The sequence below is a fragment of the Octopus sinensis genome, linkage group LG12, assembly GCF_006345805.1.
Source record: "Octopus sinensis linkage group LG12, ASM634580v1, whole genome shotgun sequence".
Classification (NCBI taxonomy): Eukaryota; Metazoa; Mollusca; class Cephalopoda; order Octopoda; family Octopodidae; genus Octopus; species Octopus sinensis.
The window spans coordinates 70,630,130-70,652,629 of NC_043008.1; the positions used below are offsets into that span (position 1 = coordinate 70,630,130).

General features: G+C 35.2%; 1 protein-coding gene across 1 annotated transcript in view; it reads right to left on the reverse strand.

The window, feature by feature from the left end:
* The window catches only part of LOC115217941 (limbic system-associated membrane protein), a gene marked incomplete at its 5' end in the record, with an annotated part of 175,772 nt that overhangs the window by 70,746 nt on the left and 82,526 nt on the right, over positions 1 to 22,500 (reverse strand). Inside the window, one exon of the mRNA XM_036507779.1 lies at positions 8,045 to 8,197. Coding sequence (XP_036363672.1) covers positions 8,045 to 8,197 — 153 coding nt within the window. The remainder of the gene's footprint in view (positions 1 to 8,044; positions 8,198 to 22,500) is intronic.

A 22,500-nucleotide genomic window follows, 5' to 3' on the forward strand; every position in this document is an offset into this window, starting at 1 on the left:
CTAGTAAGACTGTTACACCAGGGACATCACGTGAAGCATTAAATTAAAGTGAAAGAAAGCTTAGAAGATTCTCTGATCTTTTTTATCCTTTGCCAGGGTGAATGTGAGAACCGTGCTATTAGCTAATCTTAAAATAGATAGGAGAGGATCCCAATCAACAACTTTATCTCACTCACTGTAATTTTTTCTACTTTGAAGTAAAATTACTCTTTATATATTTTCTTCTACCATAGAGCTATGCCTTAGAAATTTTAACCAAAATAACTTAGGCAAGAAATTAATTATTAGTGGGTTCTCTTCAAAAATGAAGTGCTAGTAGAGACCAACATGACGTGGTCTTACGTCTTAATATGTTTAAAAGGACAGAGCCAAGGAACTTTAACATTCCAGTTATTGGACTGTCAGGAAATAAGGAAAAGGACCTCACTGGTGTTGGCAAGTCATGTCTATGCAATCACTTTATGTCACCTTTATCCAGATTACTATATACACATACATACATACAAACACTCACACTACACACACATATATATGTATGTACTTATGTGTACACACTCACACACATATATATGTATGTACTTATGTGTACACACTCACACACATATATATGTATGTATTTATGTGTATACACACACACATATATGTGTGTATGTATGTATATATATGCTTCTTTCAATTTCCGTCTACGAAATCCTCTCCAAAGGTTTTGATCCGCCCGGGGCTGTAATAGAAGATACATGCCCAAGGTGCCTCGTAGTGGGACTGAACCCGGAAGCATGTGGTTGAGGAGTAAATTTCTTACCTCACATCCACAAGATACGATAAAGTTCAACAATCTTTAAAATACAAACTAAAATCTTTCAACAAATCTACAACACTTTTGTATAAACAAAACGGAATATATCTGAAATCCGGTCCTTTACCTTTGTGACTTTCTATTGGACGGTTTGTATGTTCCTTTATTCTTTATTCTTTTACTTGATTCAGTCATTTGATTGTGGCCATGCTGGGACACCGCCTTGAAGGGTTTTAGTTGAACAAATCGACCCATGACTTATTTTTTTAAAACCTGGTAGTTATTCTATCGGTTCTCTTTTGCCAAACCGCTAAGTTACGAGGACGTAAACGCATCAAAACCGGTCGGCAAGCGGTGGTGGGGAACAAACACAGGCATAAAGTATACTTACACACACACACACACACACATATATATATATAAAACGGGCTTCTTTCAGTTTCTGTTTGGTCACAAGGCTTTGGCAAGTCAGAGGCTATAATATAAGACACTTGCCCAAGTTACGACGCATTGGGACTGAAACTCGAGCCGTGTGGTTGTGAAGCAAGGTTCTTGCCACACAGACAGGCTTCTGACTATATATATATATATATATATATATATATAATATATATACCGAATTTAGAAATAGCTTTTACATGCTGAAATCTACTTGGTGTAATTGATAATTATCCCTAATTAATTAATTTCACCTTTTATTATTACTGATAACCATATTTTATCCCAGTAAATGACCACAGCATTTTGTCTTGGCTACACGCGGGTGGAAGGGGGCTGGTGACACAAACTTTCATTCAAACTTTGAATTTCGTGGTACTGGTCATGCTTTAGCTCGCTCTGAGTTGAGATGATGCATTCTAGTATCTCAAAATTTAATATACAATTATTCATAATTGTAGTATCCTGCGCCGATGAGAGAAGAAGTACGGGTAAAGTAGAATTTTCTAATTCTTACGCTATCCTAAAACTTGATCTCGAAACGTACGTCCGTAGGTAACGTAAAATTGCATGATGGATTGCCGTCATTTCATTCTTTCTTTCTTACCTGTCTGTGTTTGCCTTTCAAGTGCTGTGTTTTTACTGAGATCCCCCTTTTAGTAGAAGGAATAGCTATATCTCTTTGACTGCTATTTCTAAATTCTTGTGTGTGTTGGTGAGGCAATTCGTTGCTAAACCCTTAATTACTTAGTATTACTTAAATTTTCCTCGAATGGGGCTTTTACATGCTGAAATCTACTTGGTGTAATTGATAATATCCCTAATTAATTAATTTCACCTTTTATTATTACTGATAACCATATTTTATCCCAGTAAATGACCACAGCATTTTGTCTTGGCTACACGCGGGTGGAAGGGGGCTGGTGACACAAACTTTCATTCAAACTTTGAATTTCGTGGTACTGGTCATGCTTTAGCTCGCTCTGAGTTGAGATGATGCATTCTAGTATCTCAAAATTTAATATACAATTATTCATAATTGTAGTATCCTGCGCCGATGAGAGAAGAAGTACGGGTAAAGTAGAATTTTCTAATTCTTACGCTATCCTAAAACTTGATCTCGAAACGTACGTCCGTAGGTAACGTAAAATTGCATGATGGATTGCCGTCATTTCATTCTTTCTTTCTTACCTGTCTGTGTTTGCCTTTCAAGTGCTGTGTTTTTACTGAGATCCCCCTTTTAGTAGAAGGAATAGCTATATCTCTTTGACTGCTATTTCTAAATTCGGTGTGTTGGTGAGGCAATTCGTTGCTAAACCTTAATTACTTAGTATTACTTAAATTTTCCTCGAATGGGGTTTTACATGCTGAAATCTACTTGGTGTAATTGATAATTATCCCTAATTAATTAATTTCACCTTTTATTATTACTGATAACCATATTTTATCCCAGTAAATGACCACAGCATTTTGTCTTGGCTACACGCGGGTGGAAGGGGGCTGGTGACACAAACTTTCATTCAAACTTTGAATTTCGTGGTACTGGTCATGCTTTAGCTCGCTCTGAGTTGAGATGATGCATTCTAGTATCTCAAAATTTAATATACAATTATTCATAATTGTAGTATCCTGCGCCGATGAGAGAAGAAGAAGTACGGGTAAAGTAGAATTTTCTAATTCTTACGCTATCCTAAAACTTGATCTCGAAACGTACGTCCGTAGGTAACGTAAAATTGCATGATGGATTGCCGTCATTTCATTCTTTCTTTCTTACCTGTCTGTGTTTGCCTTTCAAGTGCTGTGTTTTTACTGAGATCCCCCTTTTAGTAGAAGGAATAGCTATATCTCTTTGACTGCTATTTCTAAATTCGGTGTGTTGGTGAGGCAATTCGTTGCTAAACCCTTAATTACTTAGTATATATATATATATATATAATATATATATATATATATATATATATATATATATATATATATATATAATATATATATATATATATATATATATATATATATATATACATATAAACATATATACATATACATACACACTCTCACACACACAACACCACACACATATATATACAACACAACAGCCCACTAGACTGCATTAACTCTAAATTGGGGAAAGTGCACCTAGCTTAGATATTGATTATATAATTGAGTATTTAGCATTATAGAAAACGAGTGTCACCTTTAAGGATGATAAAAGTATTTTCCTGAGCAATCCACCCACTGTACATATCAAAGCAAATAATCGTTCAAATAGGTATTGTTATTAAATATTTTTTAGACAAAATAATCACTGAAATTAAAGACATTTTCAGTTTACCATTATGGAACAACAGTATTTCAGTTTATAAAGTGGTTCAATAACACCTAATAAACAAAAGATATATTCACCAAGTTTGATATAATAGATTATTACCCTTCAATTACCAGATTCTGGCTGCAGAAAACATTAACTTTCATTAGCAATCACATTTCCATTAGTGAAACCGATATTAAAATCATTATGCCAGGGAGAAAATTGCTTTTATCATTCAGTAAAGAAAGATGGTAATTCTTCCTTTGATGTTAGTATGGGGTCAAGGGTTTCGGCAGAAATTGGTGAATTAATCTGTCTTTTTATATTACTCCCGATACGCACGGAGTTTTAATTTTTTTTTATTTGACGGTTTATACCGTAATGATGGTTCTCTAAACTGCGTCATAAGAAAATTTATTTAATGACCTGAATTTGAAAATTACTGTTAGCATCATTGCTAAAATAGTTAATTCATGACTTCACATTTAATTTATGTTCTTGCAAATATTTCCCTTATAGATAACTTTATCTCTAGAACCTCATTTGATGAAAATTTACTTGACTATACAGCAGAATGCCATAAAACAAATATTTATCATAGTGTGATATGAGAAGCAATAAGAAGACTCCCAGATCGAAAACACTGAATACTCAATATACTATAGTAAAATATTCCTCATAATTTTGATGCATTTGCTTTGGTAGAATTTACCCAAACGCTGTAAAAATATACCATATCATCACAAATAATATAAAACCTTTTAGCAATGCAATTTGAAGGTCAGGTATTCTAACCTAGCTAAAGTTGTGGGATTCTTATAGAAAATCAACCGTATGAGGACTTGACTTTGCATACAGTCCATAATATATTGTTATTGATGATTAGTTAACGTACCAATTATTCAAGAAGAGTGGGCTTACCGGCTAACCTATTTAAGTTGAAGTATTTAATTCATATACACAATTTCGGTAACATTGCAAGATGAACAGACACTTACGTGTCAAAATATTGTTGAGAAGTTCGAAAAGAAACACCAATTTCAACTTCAAATGGCACATTTTGAATCATCCTAAAGTATTCGACTAATTTTTCAGACTTTGGAAATAGCGCACCTTCGAGAAATGCAAAAGGTTGCTCTATAAATAGACACGGTCATCATTTCTAAGGAAATATGCTATTTCATCGTAATTTTTTAAATCATAACAAAAACTCTTCTATTTGAGTATACGCGTTAGTCACTCTTGGCCCCCTGTTGATCCATATTTTCTACATGTAAACTTATTCGTATATTTTCTTAGAATTATTTTCTACTGTTACACGCGAAACATACCAATTATCTACATTATTTACTTTATTTACATTTTACAGATATTTGTCCTGATCTTGTTTGTTGTTAATACAACGTTTCGGCTGATATACCCTTCAGCCTTCATCAGATGTCTTGGGGAAGTTTAGCACAAGTAATCAAGGACCAACTACCGTTTATTTTCCATTTATAAGATATACAGTCACACACACACACGTACAAGCACACAAACACACGCGCACACACACTTATATACATATATATGTGTGTACATATATATATATATATATATATACATATAAACATATATACATATACATACACACTCTCACACACACCAACACACACACACATATATATACAACACAACAGCCCACTAGACTGCATTAACTCTAAAATTGGGGAAAGTGCACCTAGCTTAGATATTGATTATATAATTGAGTATTTAGCATTATAGAAAACGAGTGTCACCTTTAAGGATGATAAAAGTATTTTCCTGAGCAATCCACCCACTGTACATATCAAAGCAAATAATCGTTCAAATAGGTATTGTTATTAAATATTTTTTAGACAAAATAATCACTGAAATTAAAGACATTTTCAGTTTACCATTATGGAACAACAGTATTTCAGTTTATAAAGTGGTTCAATAACACCTAATAAACAAAAGATATATTCACCAAGTTTGATATAATAGATTATTACCCTTCAATTACCAGATTCTGGCTGCAGAAAACATTAACTTTCATTAGCAATCACATTTCCATTAGTGAAACCGATATTAAAATCATTATGCCAGGGAGAAAATTGCTTTTATCATTCAGTAAAGAAAGATGGTAATTCTTCCTTTGATGTTAGTATGGGGTCAAGGGTTTCGGCAGAAATTGGTGAATTAATCTGTCTTTTTATATTACTCCCGATACGCACGGAGTTTTAATTTTTTTTTATTTGACGGTTTATACCGTAATGATGGTTCTCTAAACTGCGTCATAAGAAAATTTATTTAATGACCTGAATTTGAAAATTACTGTTAGCATCATTGCTAAAATAGTTATTCATGACTTCACATTTAATTTATGTTCTTGCAAATATTTCCCTTATAGATAACTTTATCTCTAGAACCTCATTTGATGAAAATTTACTTGACTATACAGCAGAATGCCATAAAACAAATATTTATCATAGTGTGATATGAGAAGCAATAAGAAGACTCCCAGATCGAAAACACTGAATACTCAATATACTATAGTAAAATATTCCTCATAATTTTGATGCATTTGCTTTGGTAGAATTTACCCAAACGCTGTAAAAATATACCATATCATCACAAATAATATAAAACCTTTTAGCAATGCAATTTGAAGGTCAGGTATTCTAAGTTGTGGGATTCTTATAGAAAATCAACCGTATGAGGACTTGACTTTGCATACAGTCCATAATATATTGTTATTGATGATTAGTTAACGTACCAATTATTCAAGAAGAGTGGGCTTACCGGCTAACCTATTTAAGTTGAAGTATTTAATTCATATACACAATTTCGGTAACATTGCAAGATGAACAGACACTTACGTGTCAAAATATTGTTGAGAAGTTCGAAAAGAAACACCAATTTCAACTTCAAATGGCACATTTTGAATCATCCTAAAGTATTCGACTAATTTTTCAGACTTTGGAAATAGCGCACCTTCGAGAAATGCAAAAGGTTGCTCTATAAATAGACACGGTCATCATTTCTAAGGAAATATGCTATTTCATCGTAATTTTTTAAATCATAACAAAAACTCTTCTATTTGAGTATACGCGTTAGTCACTCTTGGCCCCCTGTTGATCCATATTTTCTACATGTAAACTTATTCGTATATTTTCTTAGAATTATTTTCTACTGTTACACGCGAAACATACCAATTATCTACATTATTTACTTTATTTACATTTTACAGATATTTGTCCTGATCTTGTTTGTTGTTAATACAACGTTTCGGCTGATATACCCTTCAGCCTTCATCAGATGTCTTGGGGAAGTTTAGCACAAGTAATCAAGGACCAACTACCGTTTATTTTCCATTTATAAGATATACAGTCACACACACACACGTACAAGCACACAAACACACGCGCACACACACTTATATACATATATATGTGTGTACATATATATATATATATATATACACTTATATATATATAGCTGTACATTTGCATACATATCTATATTCCATGCGTACATACACTTATATATTTTGTATTGAAAACAGAACTGTGCTATTGTTTTATTATTTTATTATTGTTGATGATACATTAGTATTAGATTAAATATCACCATTAAATTTAAATATGGTGTTGAAACGTAACCTGGTAAGAAGTTAAAAACAAACAATGAAACTGATAAACGGAATGGTAACACTCCACCAAACCATTTTGTTAGTGTGAGGGTTGGAAACTTCATGACTCCAAATGTCATAATATACTTTCACGACGGTTTACTTGTAAGCGACAATAATAATGCATTGCGTCACACAGCATAAGACCCTACATAGGAAAAGGTTAGTAAATAATTTCTGTATAGTATATAGAATTCCCGAGGAATGTGGAGGATTTATGATTAAACAATGCTGGTAGCACACTATATTGCAAACGGATAAAACACGCCGGCTAGTAACAGAAATGCGCACCAATAGTTAATAATTGAAATGCAGGCGGAAAAGTCTACTCCAATCACATTAAGTTCGTCTGTTCTAGAGAGGCTAGAACCTAGCCAACGCCACTTCGTTCAGTATATCAAGACAAGGAGGCGATGGTTTGGTGGAGTGTTACCATTCCTAACAAACGGCTGGGACTCATGCGAAAAAGAAAGAGAAAACTAGAATGCATTCGTATTTTCATTTCAACATTGATAAAATCTGATGCACACACATACACACACACGTGCACATGCATACACACGCACCCCACACACTCTTATACACACATTCTTATACTCCTACACACATTCTTATACACGCATACACACTCTTATACGCACACACACATGAAATGGCAGTGTGCCGTATTGGCCTTAGATATGATGGCTAAGGAAAACTAAAAAACATACATACATACATACACACTTACGGCACATGCACGTAGATGTATATACAGGTGTCAAAAACAGCATGCTATCAAGTCGTTTTAATCAAAATCTGAAGCACTTACTTTCCATTGTAGAATAGTCATTACTGGCTGATTGTCGATACCACGTGACGTTTGGGTGTGGAATACCAGTAACATTGCATATTAATGTAACTGTGTCACCTTCTCGTACCTCCATATCTGTACTGGACAAATGACTGATTATTGTTGGTGGCACTGTGGTAAAAAAAAACAAGCAAACACAAAGATGAAAAACAAGAATATGAAAATAGTTAGTAACATAGAAACACATGTACGTACATAAATGCATACATACTTACACATATGCATATGCACATCTATCGATCTCGCTCGATATATGTGTGTGTGCATGCATATACATACATATAGAAAGGGGTATTGAAAACTTCCTGATTTTAGGTAAAAGAAAATACAGAAGCAGCAGTTAATTATGGTTTTGTTTAGCATATTTCTGATAATCATATACTGATATTGTTTATATATATATATATATATATATATATATATATATATAGAGAGAGAGAGAGAGAGAGATGTGTGTGTGTGTGTGTTCTTTTCTTTGTTTCAGCCATTTGACTGCAGTCATGCTGGAACATCGCTTTTAGTCGAACAAATCGACCCCAGGATTAGTGCTTATTCTATCGGTCTCTTTTTGCCGAACCGCTAAGTGACGGGGATGTAAACACGTCAACATCGGATGTCAATCGATGGTAGAGGTGCAAACACAGACACAAATAACAGAGTTACTACATATGTGGGAGATTCTGTCTGTGGGTGTGTTTGTGGAGTTGTTAGGTAACTCCTCCTACGCCATTTTATCGATTTTGATGAAACTTTAAGTGTGAATAGAACTCATGTGTGGAAACTTCATGGCATACTCAGATTGTTGAAAAAAAATCGATAATAGGGCTACTGGAAGGGATCCTTTTATATATCTAATATATTTAATTTTAACAGCCAAGAGAAATAACCCATTCACGCAGATTTTAACAGCCAAGGGAAATGATCCATTCGGCCAGATTTTAACTGCTAAGGGAAATAACCCATTCATTTTCCTAAATCATTTGGTATAAATCAAATTCAGTATGCTTATTTCTTAGTATTTGAACTGTTAGAGTTATTTTCGGAATATATCCAGTACAGCCTTTAAACAAGTAAATAGTATTTTCCTAAACAATAGATCCACTTATTTCGGTTAGTGACTTATTCACGAATATACCAACACTAGCGCCACTCAGGATAATATTCTCTGGGAACACACAAAAGCCCTTTACAGAGTTATTTATTTTGAATTGTTATTATCTGATACCTGATTAGCCTGTTATTACGTAAAATGCTTCATGATTTAGTAGACATAACTTAGTATTTCCTCCTATGTTCTATATACGCTGGAAACAAACTAAAGCCCTTGTCGGGGTTACTTTATTTGAATTCTTACTATCGGGTAACTAATTTCATTTTATTACGTAACCGGCTTCACAATTTGGGTATTCATAACTTATTGCGAATCCCTAAACAAGAACTGTCTTAGTTCGGTATTCTTAATAAATGCACAAAAATCGTTTTAAAGGTTACATATTTTGTATTGTTGTTATTGGATTAGCGAAACAATTATGAGAACGGAACTAAAGGATGAGCGCCGCTTTCCCGGGAATTACCGGGTACGTCAGCTAATACACCCACCATATATATATATATATATATATATATATATATATATATAATATATATATATATATATATTATATATATACCTGCGCCTAGGAGCCACAAACACACACATTTCTTCGAATCTATATGAAACCCTGCGTGTGGTAGTTTGCCGTGCAGAAAATATATCAAAAGTAGAGTAATCATATTCATAATATATTGAAGCTTTATCCCTACGTTCTTCCAGCTGTAATCTTGAAAGCCACCCTCTGTGGAACACGTCAGAGTTCTACAGTGGCTGGAGAAATTATTCTAATTAATGTAAAAAAAGTGTTGAGCAATATAAATAAGTAATATTAGCTGCAGCTCATGTATTATATGGAAAATGACAGTTTATATTATGGAAAACCAGCAGTCTACATATTTAGTGAAGATTTAAATTAGTAATACATTAATTTTTGCGATGATAGCATATATGACAGCAAAGCTTTACATCTTCGTATTAATGCTAAGAATTTGAATACCATATGGTTTTAGATCATAATTTCGCAATTAAAATTAAAAATGAGCATAATGGAGGCAAATGATAGATTAGTTCACCTAAGCACGGCTCTCTAGTTGAGTTTAGCTGAATTATATATTCCTTTAGTTGTAATGATTTTGATGATGACTAGATGTAAAACAATACAAGCTAGTCTGGATTGTAATGCTCTATTAGCTGACACTGGGGATGTCATCAGTGTGTGCGTGTATCTGTGTGTGTATGTGTGTGTGTGTGTGTGTACCAGTAGCATTTGTATGCATGTGAGTATTTAACTTCCTCTTAGAACTTCAATATAACAGAAGATAACAGATTCATAGATGTACGAGTGTGCGTATATGCCAGTAGCATTAGTTTGAATCTCTCTCTCCTTTTCTCTTTGTATTGCACGTTCAGTTTTATCTTCCCCTCTCCACAGCGTGACAGATTGGTGTGATAGATTGTTTATACCGCAGGAATCTGTCCTTAGCACTGATATAATATAACAATAACTTGTAAACTATAAGCTACAGTGATCTGAGTTAGTAGTCGAGGCTGAACTTGTCTCACAACAGTATTTGTACATGCTTTTCTATTTTCAATGTTTATGAAAACTGCCTCAGTTGGATAGGTCATGCAGCGTAAATAAAAGATGTGTGAACTGTATAAGTTCAAATGATCTGTGGTATCGCAATTGATAGCTGGTCTGCTTGGCTGTTCTATATATTTGTAAAAGGTTTGACTTGTTCTGGTAACTAGGCCATCTGCGGTCATTCTATGAAAATGTCAGTGAGAAGTACTTGTTTGTAGAGAAACCAGAGCCGTTGAAGCGGAATTCTTCAGAATACCAGTCAATAGAAAAGAAATTTGATTCTTTGAAATATTCTTTCTCTAGAATAGTCCATTGTTTGGGTCAATCCATTGCTTAATTTCTGATCTTTTTAGCAGAATATTCAATAAAAAACAAAGTTCGAATTTATGTGCCGAAACACATATTTGTTGAGGATGTAAAATTACTAGTTACGCGAACAGTACTAAAATAATTTTGTGCGCGTGCAAGTCTTGTGTGAGCGACAGTTATTACCTATGGATGCCCATTGGTGACATCAGTCATGTAAACGACATTCTGGTGAGTGTTCATAATTTTAGGACATGAATTCGTTTGGTAAATGGCATTAGGGAAGCAATTACATCATTAAAGGATCATTTTCGTCATTTAAGAATACAAAACCTGAAATAATTGCTCGTCATCTTTTCCTTAATATTATTGTCAATTAAAAAGTGATTGAAAAAAATTTTGTATTTCTGTGGTGTTGCGACGGATGCAATTTTACTGTGTCTCATGTACCTCATTCAATGGAACAAAATACAGATGTCACTGATCAAACAGTTGGAATGCGATCAAGCCATTTAATACTTCGTAAAACTGAAATGGTTTCTGATTTAGATGCAAGGCCAATAATTTTGGGGAGACGGGTCTAGTTGATGTCATCATCCATAGTACTTGACCGTTACTTTGTTTTATCCACCGTAAAATGATGAAAGACAAAGGTGACCTAGGTGGGATTTGAACTCTGAGTGTAAACAGTCGGATAAGTTGCGGCAAGACATTTTGTCCAACAATCTAACATGTATTTCAGAGAACTATATAACTAAATAAAGAAAACGCGAATACAACCGTGAATACAACAGGTTTTTGTGGTTAATTATATGGTAAAAAGTGTTTACTACTATATAATTGTTTTAATATCTTACTTGTAACACACACACACACATCTTTTAACTTTTTCCGCCTCCTCCAATACAACCGTATCAGGATAATTACCCTCGGCGACAATTACCCTCATGAAAATGATCTCCCTTGGTTAAATCCCTCCTTTCCAGTATATTAAAAAGTTTTAAATTATCACCTAAAAGTGCAAATTAAACATTTTTAGAGTTCTTAACACTCCATATTTTCCGGTCTATAAAACGCATCGGTATTTAAGAAGCAAGGCCGAATTTTGGGGAAAATTTTGGTTTTATTCTCACATAGGCGTAGGAGTGGCTGTGCGGTAAGTAGTTTGCTTACGAACCACATGGTTCCAGGTTCAGTCCCACTGCGTGGCATCATGGGTAAGTGTCTTCTACCATAGTCTCGGGCCGACCAAAGCCTTGTGAGTGGATTTGGTAGACGGAAACTGAAAGAAGCCCGTCGTATATATGTATGTGTGTATATGTTTGTGTGTCTGTGTTTGTCTCCCCCCCACATCGATTGACAACCGATGCTAGTGTGTTTACGTCCCTGTAACTTAACGGTTCGGCAAAAGAGACCGATAGAATAAGTACTAGGCCTAAAAGAATAAGTCCTGGTGTCGATTTGCTCGACTAAAGGCGGTGCTCTAGCATGGCCACAGTCACATGACTGAAACAAGTAAAAGAGTAAAGAGTAAAAAGAGTACATAAAGAGCAACGATGTTTGAAGCTCACCGGTGTTTAAAAGACCTATTGAGTTACGGGTCCGCGGCTAGCATTTTTGTTGACGCGTATGCAGTTTCAAAATGCCTTATTTTACAACTATGAGATTTTTATCTGACTATAATCAACAACAAAAAAAATTCAATATTAAAGTCTTTATCAGATTAAAAATAACATTATCAAAACATGGAAGTAAAACAAAACAAATATGCTTTTTCTTCCGGGTATCGATGTACTGTAGCCGTAGTCTTTCACTTTGTTCACCGAACGGTCTTTCCTCTGAAAAAATCAGTGGAATCAGTCGATCTCCATACACAAATTAACTTCCTCCTGAAACTTATAAAAACTACACAGACTAGGTGTACCTTTCTCTAAAGAGCACACTAAATTTCCGAGGTAGAAAATAGCGGTTTAGACACCAGAAAATACGGTATACATCAGGCGTTAACTACTTAGGGGGTAGTTGTCTTAGGAAGTTGTTGTCCTCAGGGGTTATTGGCCATGGGGGTAAATGTTTTAAATTCAATACAACACCTCATTTTACAATGCGCATGTTGCCCATATAAAAACAGACTCATGCGACTATGAAATCCTTGCTCATCCTCCTTACTCTCACGACCTCGCACCATGTTACTTCCACCTCTTTCCAACCATGAAGTCTTTTTTTGAAGGTGAAGCACTTTTTGGATGATGATGATGGATTTATTTCCGAGGTAACGTCTTGGCTCCAGATGCAACCTACCGACTTCTACAGACGAGCTCTTCACAGCTGCATTAAGCAATGGGTGAAGTGTGTTACCATTGGTGGTGGCCAGAGAAGGACTAATAAGGAGCCACGTTTCGTTTATCTCAGTTCTTAGGAAATGGGTCAAGCGAAACCTTTAATGAACACCCGTCATATATATATATATATATATATATATATATATATATATGGGCTTTTTTCAGTTTCCGTCTTTGGTCAGTCCGCGGTGATACTAGAAGAAACATGCCCAAAGTGTCACGCTGTGGACTGACACCAAAACTGTGTGGTTAGAAATCAAGTTTCTTACCACACGGCCAGGTCTGCGCCTATCTACGTATTTATATAGATATCAAACATCTATTAATCTATTATACCCTGACAATGATATTTTATTTGAAGTTAAGGAAATGAGAGGAGGAACTTATAATGATTACAGGTCAGATTCGCAAATTTATGAGACTGATATTGTTGCTGGTCATTTCGAACATCAGCAGGACAGTGTCCAATTTTGTGTCGGCTTAGTCTAGTCAGATATGTCCATAGGTTTTTATAGGTTACTGGAAGCCAATGAGATTAACACGGTTAATGATTATCACAAAGAAGTGCAGGCTCACGGCTGCTGGGAAAAAAACCTGAACAAAGAGAAATTCTAGAATTAGCAGATCAGTAGCAGCACTGTGCCATAGATGTAGTCAGTACTCGAATCTTGGGTCGTGGGTCACATTCTAAAGAAGTTTATAAAATGATAATGGCTGAAGTATTTTTTGAAATTGCAGAGGAAGTTTTGGCTTTGTAAGGTAGTTTCAGTTGCAGAATTGATATGTGAAATGACAAGAGGTTATGAGGTCTTGCAATCATTGGTAATATATAGTTATATTTTCCGGACTAGAAATAGTTACATATAGGACTGTTGTGTTGGTATGTGTTGCGCTTATACATATACATACACACATAAATACATGCATTGATACATTAGAAGATAAATGCATACATACGAACATATAAACACACATTTACACATACTTAAATACATGTATACCTAATACAATTAGTACAAATTGACGCTCTCTGTTTGCGTACATTAAATGTCCTATTGTATAATGTTGCAGTTTCCATTCGTCAACGAACAGGAATAACAGAAATTGATAAAAGTGAGAACACACAACTAAAGTGGATTACAATCCCCACCTGCAAAAATTTACAACCAACCGTCTGATCCAGGAAACAGAAATGTCTGGCAACTGGATATTATTATAAGAGTCAAAGTAAATAATCTTTTCTACTATAGGCACAAGGCCTGAAATTGTTTTTCTTTTTTTGGAATGGGGGATAGTCAATTAAATTGATCCTAGTGCTTGCCTCCGAGAGGACGAAACGCAAAGTCATCTTCTACAGAATTTGAACTCAGAATGTGAAAACGGAAGAAATACCTATTTCTTTACTGCCCACAAGGGGCTACATACAGAGGGGACAAACGGATTAAGTCGATTATATCGACTCCAGTGCGTAACTGGCACTTATTTAATCGACCCCGAAAGGATGAAAGGCAAAGTCGACCTCGGCGGAATTTGAACCGAGAACGTAGAGACAGACGAAATACTGCTAAGCATTTCGCTCGGCGTGCTAACGATTCTGCCGGGTCGCCGCCTTAGGCGAAGTAAATAATGACATCTTGAACTATCTGAAGTGATTTTAACTACCCAGAACCTCTGAGAACCTTCAACAAGAGGCTCTCACAGCTAAACTAATAGCATTTAAACAAGTATATTAAGTGATGTATCGGAAGTTTATGTGTCGTAAGAGTTTACAACGATGTAGGAATATGAACTGCGTGCCGACAAACTTCTGATTCAACCCACAACCCTATAAGAGCATTAAAGTCTACATCATCAATGTTGTAAAACATTTATCTAGGATGACCTTGGAGAGAAATCTGGAATGTACATAAAGAGTACACCCGTAATGCAGTATGATTAAATGAGCGACAGAGCGAGTTCTGTGCAGTTAATTTTCTTAAAATTTATGACATCCCAAGTAAAACTTTTCTCACGGTTGTTGCATAACTACTGAATGGAAAATTACCTAGGATAGACGCGGTAGTCTGTTCTTGGTAGGAAGCTGAAATTCTACAGAGATATTTCCTTAATTCTTTTAAAAAGTAATGAACGCTAAACTCGATATTTCAGAATAGCTGAGTGCTGTAATGTCATTATACGTATCTTGAAACTAATGGATACCCGAACCCGAAAACTATGGGTCCATAATTTATGCAAATCTTATCTTTAAATTATACACAAATTCTTTTACTGTATTTGCCTGATATCGCTTTGAAATACAAATTGGTGACTGATAAGCAGACAAAAAAAGAAAGAACGGGATCCGGTTTTGTGCTGTGCAATTCATAATCAGCAACGTTGAGGATCAAAACAGCATCTCCGAAGCCTGCTGAATGTATAGCCACGCTATAAACAGGTACTTATTTCTGTCCGTTACTTGTTGATGCTAGAGTCAATACACCTTACCAAAGTTCACATGATCAACAGAGCTATCGATAAGAACAGAGGCAACTACCATTGTCACAAACAGAATTAGGTTATCGATCGGAATATTCCAGAGTGACAACTTAATCTGTAATACTGTTCATTCTAACAAGGAACACCTTCTAAGACCTGTTTACGAAATGACAAGACTGCATATTTGGATATGCAAAGGAGCAAAGAATTAATGTCAGCTACACATTGTTTTGTTGATGAACTTAATATGCATTCCAGTAATATTCACAAAACCTAAAGACATACATATTTCTCACGGGACAAAGGAATGGGATTTCGTAAAAATAAATACTCATGTTTTGTAGTCAAGAAAAGATTATCCAAACGAGACAAGAAATACATAATACAAATGTTTTGTACTTTTCGAAAGAAGAATACCAGAATTATCTCGATATTGATTGGGTATTGGGTATTGTTGCTGTGATTAAAGCTAGAGTGGCAAAAACTATTTCTGCATATTTAGGAAGTTATGAAATTCATAGCCGTTCGCATTCAATAATTTTGTTGTGCCAATGTTGTTATCGTCATTGGTAATACTGGACAGGGCACTTAAAGAGATCGACAACTTGGACATCAAGGCTGAAAATATATTAACCAACTCAGGTAACATATACATCAAGAGTGATACTAAGGGAAACTGTTGAACAGGAATTGAAGCAGGTATATAGCGTCGGCAAAAATAGCCTTGAAATGCAAGCATCGTATCAGTCAGAAAGCAGCTATTAAACAGCAAAAGAATAAATGAGCACTACAGTACAAGATTGAACATACTTCAGAATAGGTGAAGGACTGCAGTATAGGCACTCTAAATCCACAGCCGTTCCATGTGACCTAAGGGTGGCTGACCTAAACTAAGCAAACAGAACCACTCATCATAACAGTAGAAATTATGCTTGGATGCATATCCAGCAAGTTAGAGGATAGCAACAGCATTTGAAGAGTGAGTAACCTCTCTTAGCTCTTTAAAAATAAGATCTGGCGTAACATTTCAATTACAACACGCACTTGGTATAAACACAATAAGCCAGGTAATCTTCTCTGGGAGAGAGAACAAAAACATGCATTCTGGCAGAGACCAGCTGCACGGAAATGTGAAAAATAAACCAACAGAAAATCTATTTTGTAATAATGAACTTGCAGCTTTTGTATCCGCGTAATTTATTTTCAGTTGTATATATTATCATAGGCGCAATGATCTATGCAACGACAAATTTACATAGAAATCTTGAAATGCTGGAATTTTAAAACAAATTAACAAGGTAATTCGCATTCTTTAAATGCAACCGATTGGCAATAATTCGTCAAACATTCCAAGAGAAGTTTTTTTCAAACATTCCAAAGATTTTCAAGTTCAGTTTCCTAAATATGTACATCATCTAATGTATGCACAGGACATACACGTATGGTAATTAAGGATGCTATATGAACCGATGAAGCACATACTAAAGAAACGCGTATACACAAAAGATGAGTATAAATATATTCACATCATCAAAGGGAAGCATTGGCTATACACCCATCTATAACGGGCGTACACAGGGAATGCACATAGGGAATGCACATAGGGCATACACATAAGGCATACACTCATGTGCATACAAATGATCACGTACTTAAGAGGCATGTACATTCATGACATGAGTGGAGGTATATTTATGCTTCTATACACGGATGTATACAAATAATAACTCATATACTAGAAATCATTGAAACTCTCTTGATAAAACAAACGTTTGATTAATGACCGGATTTAGCTCTGCGAAGAAAAACTTAGATAAATATCGAAGAAAACAAATGCCAAGATACACACAAAGATATATGCAAACGTACGTGCAAAAAATCGCATACATACATACATACATACATACATACATACATACATACATACATATTAATATGCCGATGAGATATGATGTTGTAGCTTGGACATTGTAAAATGAGATTTATCGAAAGGATAATCCCGAGGACAAAGAAATAAGAACACAGTATGTTGGAAGTTATAAACACTCATAATAAACGGGAGTACTGGTGGAATGTTCCAGTGAAAACCTCAATAAGATATAAACGGAATAAACCTAATATAATGATTTGGGATAAAAAAGAGAAACTATGTACAGTTGTGGAATCAGCTGGCCATCAGATGTAAGCATAAAGCTGAAGATCAGTGAAAAAGAGAATACTTACGCTCAACTATTGAGAAATCAATAGTTACTCTACCCAGATTACAAGTTCAGGTTTATGCCTGTAATTATTGGGGCACTGGGATATATAACACACAGCCTAAATACCAATCTTGATAAATTAGGCTTCTCAAAACCAGAAAGGAGAAAGCTGATTCGAAGACTACAGGTTCAAGCCATCGCTAGAACTGTAAAAATGTGTAAAACTTTCCAGAAGTTTATCATTCAAGTATATATGAGCATGTTTAGATATGCAACTGTATGCATAAAAATACATACATAAAACAAAACATACGAATCTGCACGTATACATACATACATAGATACAAAAATACCTTGTGGTAGTTGAAATTCCAGTGAAAGAGCCTTGGATCTAGGTTAGAAACCGGCACTTTCTCTATTGGCAAGAAATCTTGAAATAAAACTGAATAAGGAAATATATCCCTGCATATTTACATTAATGCATATGTATGTATGTATATGTATGTATGTATATGTATGTATGTATGATGTATGTATGTATGTATGTATGTATATGCATATATATTATACGTACATGGACACACATATGCTCTCACATTCACACGCACAGACATACATAGACATGAATATGTAGAGGTACAAATATACATACAGATATATTTGCATATCTCTATAACCATGTGTCTGTGTGTTTATTTTGTTATGTAGTTTGTGTATATAGTATATGATTTTATGCAAAGCTAGTTCCCTTATATACACAAAATCGCACATACACATACGTACATCCTAGATTTATGAGGTTATAATGTTACCTCGTCAACAATTGACCAACATTAATTTCTTTTTATCCCCAATGTTTATCTTAAATATCCATTATATAAAACCAACATCAACATTAAACTACAGTTATGTCATACCATAAAAAACAAAGTGACTGACAAATTAACATTTTTTTCTCTCTTAGCTATTGTTTACTATTGCGCGCTGCTCCCATCCCAAATGATATTCGGCTTTTGAACACACGCACGTGTGAATATATATATATGTAGATAAGTATGTATGTATGTACGTATGTATGTATGTATGTATGTATGTATGTATGTATGTATGTATGTATGTATGTATGTATGTATGTATGTATGTATGTATGTTTGTGTGTGTGTGTATATGTATCTATATACATATAAACACGAATTTATGTATATGTGTCCTTGTGCGTATGTGTGTTAATATGATTTCCAGAACGTATTTGACCGCCTCAGATACTATTCAGCCAGAATTACGCTCTGAATGTATTTTCACATCTTTACTAAGAAAGTTTTTATTTGCTCATATATAAAGTGACTCCTTTATTTCTATGCCTATTTCTGACAAATTTGTATAGGCGTAGGAGTGGTAGGGTGGTAAGTAGTTTGCTTACCAACCACATGGTTCCGGGCCCATTCTCACTGGGTGGCACCTTGGGCAAGTGTCTTCTACTATAGTCTCGGGCCGACCAAAGCCTTGTGAGTGGATATGATAGACGGAAACTGAAAGAAGCCCGTCGTATATATGTATATATATATATATATATATATGTGTATGTATATGTTTGTGTGTATGTGTCCCCCCCCCAACATCGATTGCTGGTGTGTTTTACGTCCCTGTAACTTAACGGTTCGGCAAAAGAGACCGATTGAATAAGTACTAGGCCTAAAAGAATAAGTCCTGGGGTCGATTTGCTCGACTAAAGGCGTTGCTCCAGCATGGACACAGTCAAATGAGTAAAAGAGTAAAAGAGTATCCACTTCAGCATCAATTTATATACCAACTACTTCTGATACTGGCTTCAAAGTTTGACACAAGGTCAGCAGATTTGGAGGAGAGGCCAAATCGATTACATCGCCTCTATCACTCAACTAATACCTATTTTATGAAATGGTGAAACACAAAGTTAGCCTCATCAGAATTTGAACTCAGAATATCTTGCCCAGCATGATAATGATTCTGCAAGCTCGCTACCATAAAATACTTATATTATTGGTTTAAAATTTTGGTACAAGGTCAGTAATTTCGTTGGAGGGGTTAAGTCGATTACATCAATCCCAGTGTTTAACTGGTACTTATTTTATCGATCACGAAATGATGAAAGGCAAAGTCGACTTCAGCAGCATTTGAACTCAGAACGTAGAGACGGACGATTTACCGCGAAGCATCTTGATTTCAAATAGTGACATAAGGCCAACAATTCAAGGAGAAGGGATAATTCGATTACATCGTCCCAAATGTTTAAGTGGTACTTATTTATTGACTCCAAAATGGTGAACGGCAAAATGGACCTCGGCGGATTTTGAACTCAGAAGGTAAAGACATAGAAAATGCCGCCGAGCATTTTGTCCGGCGTACTAACGGCTCTGTCAGCTCGACGCCTTGCGTGGTTGTGTGGTAAGTAGCTTGCTTACTAACCACATGGCTCCGGGTTCAGCCCCACTGCGTGGCACATTGGGCAAGTGTCTTCTACTATAGCCTCAGGCCAACCAAAGCTTTGTGAGTGGATTTGGTAGACGAAAACTGAAAGAAGACCGTCGTATATGAATATGTATATATGTGTGCATGTCTATGTTTGTGTGTCTGTGTTTGTCCCTCCACCATCGCTTGACAACCGATGCTGGTGTGTTAGCGCTTCGGCAAAAAGACCGATAGAATAAGTACTAGGTTTACAAAGATTAAGCTCTGGGGTTGAATTGTTCGACTAAAGGCGGTGCTCCAGCATGGCCTCAGTTAAATGACAGAAATAACTAAAAGAATAAAAGAATATATACATACATACATACATATATATATATATATATATATACATACATGCATGCATGTGTGTGTATATATATATATATATATTGGTAAAAACGGTAAGACAACAAAAAATGTATCTGTAAAATAATATGTGACAATTATTCAATAGCCAAGATAAAACTCTGAGTTTCGGATGCCGAGGTGGAAATCTACAACACCATCTGTACGGTTATATGACCATCTCTGGATTTCCACCTCGGCATCCGAAACTCAGAGTTTTATCTTGGCTATTGAATAATTGTCACATATTATTTTACAGATATATATATGTATATCTATATATATAAAACTCTAGTTGTGTGAGTGTCTGTCCCCTTCGATTTAGATTCCTAACTCCTCCCACATTTTGCGGTGCAGTTTAACCAAATTCGGGTATCTTATAGTCGTGATTCATATCGAGCCCGTCTGACTATTAGCGCGCGTCAACGATGAGTCTACGATTTTAAAAATAATTTAACATAATTTTTTATTCCATTTTAATGCATAAAATGCATCGTGTGTCGATAGCGGCGGAGTTGGCGTCCACGCTCACAGCTGCACCTGTTTGCTTCTCCCCCTTCCCTCCCTCGTGAAGCTGTGGGGAAGGGAGTGTAAAGAAATCAACGTCGTAATGCGTTGTTAAGGAAACCAGCGTTCTTTTAGAACAACGACTTCATGGCTTGAAGACACTGAGTCAACGATTTAAAAAAAAAATTATCATCATTTTTTATTCCATTTTTAATGCATTGTTTTGCTATAACTCTCTAAAAATGCTTATATAGTTATTTCCCTTACAAACCCGAGCAACGCCGGGCAATACTGCTAGTATATATATATATATGACTTGACGCGTAGCTGTCTTTACCTGGTGAAGTGAATAGTTACCATGAAAAACACAGCACCGACTATCTGTTGAGTCTTCGTGCACAGAGAGCAATTAGGTACGACGGTTAGATGACCAAAAGACCTCAAATTGTATTGCTGTAGAAACGAAACCACAATGGAATGTATAAGGCAGATCATGGTAGGAGACTTAGTTTAGACCACGAGAGGAGTGGACAATGTTGGTAAAATGAAAATAGAGCATGATAGAAGAGTTAATTAAGACCATAATGAAAGAGTTAAGTTAGACCACGATGAAAGTATTAAATTAGACAATGATAGAAGTTTTAAATTAAACCAGGATGTAAGTATTAAGCTAAACTATGATGGAAGAGGTAAATTAGACCACGATGGATAAATTAAGTTTGACCACGACGGAAAAGTGAAGTTAGACCATAGTATGGGGATTATCAATGGTGTCATAATTAAAATCCTAGTCTTGCTGTGGAAGTTAGACTGTGGTAGAAGAGTTAATCCTCTTGTTCTTGCTAGAGTCTAAATGTTACTATGAAAGTTAGACTAAGAGCAACCTTATCTATATGTCCTTTTGTATACTGTTAACAAAAACAACAACACAAACACACACAATAGATGAGCCAGAGGCTTTGTCATACTTATTATAATGTAAGTGCTACTGTGCAAGATACCGTGAGAATTTAACAAACGTGTGTCTTTATTTCAAATAAAATATTGTTTTGGAAATAAAGCAATATTAGAAC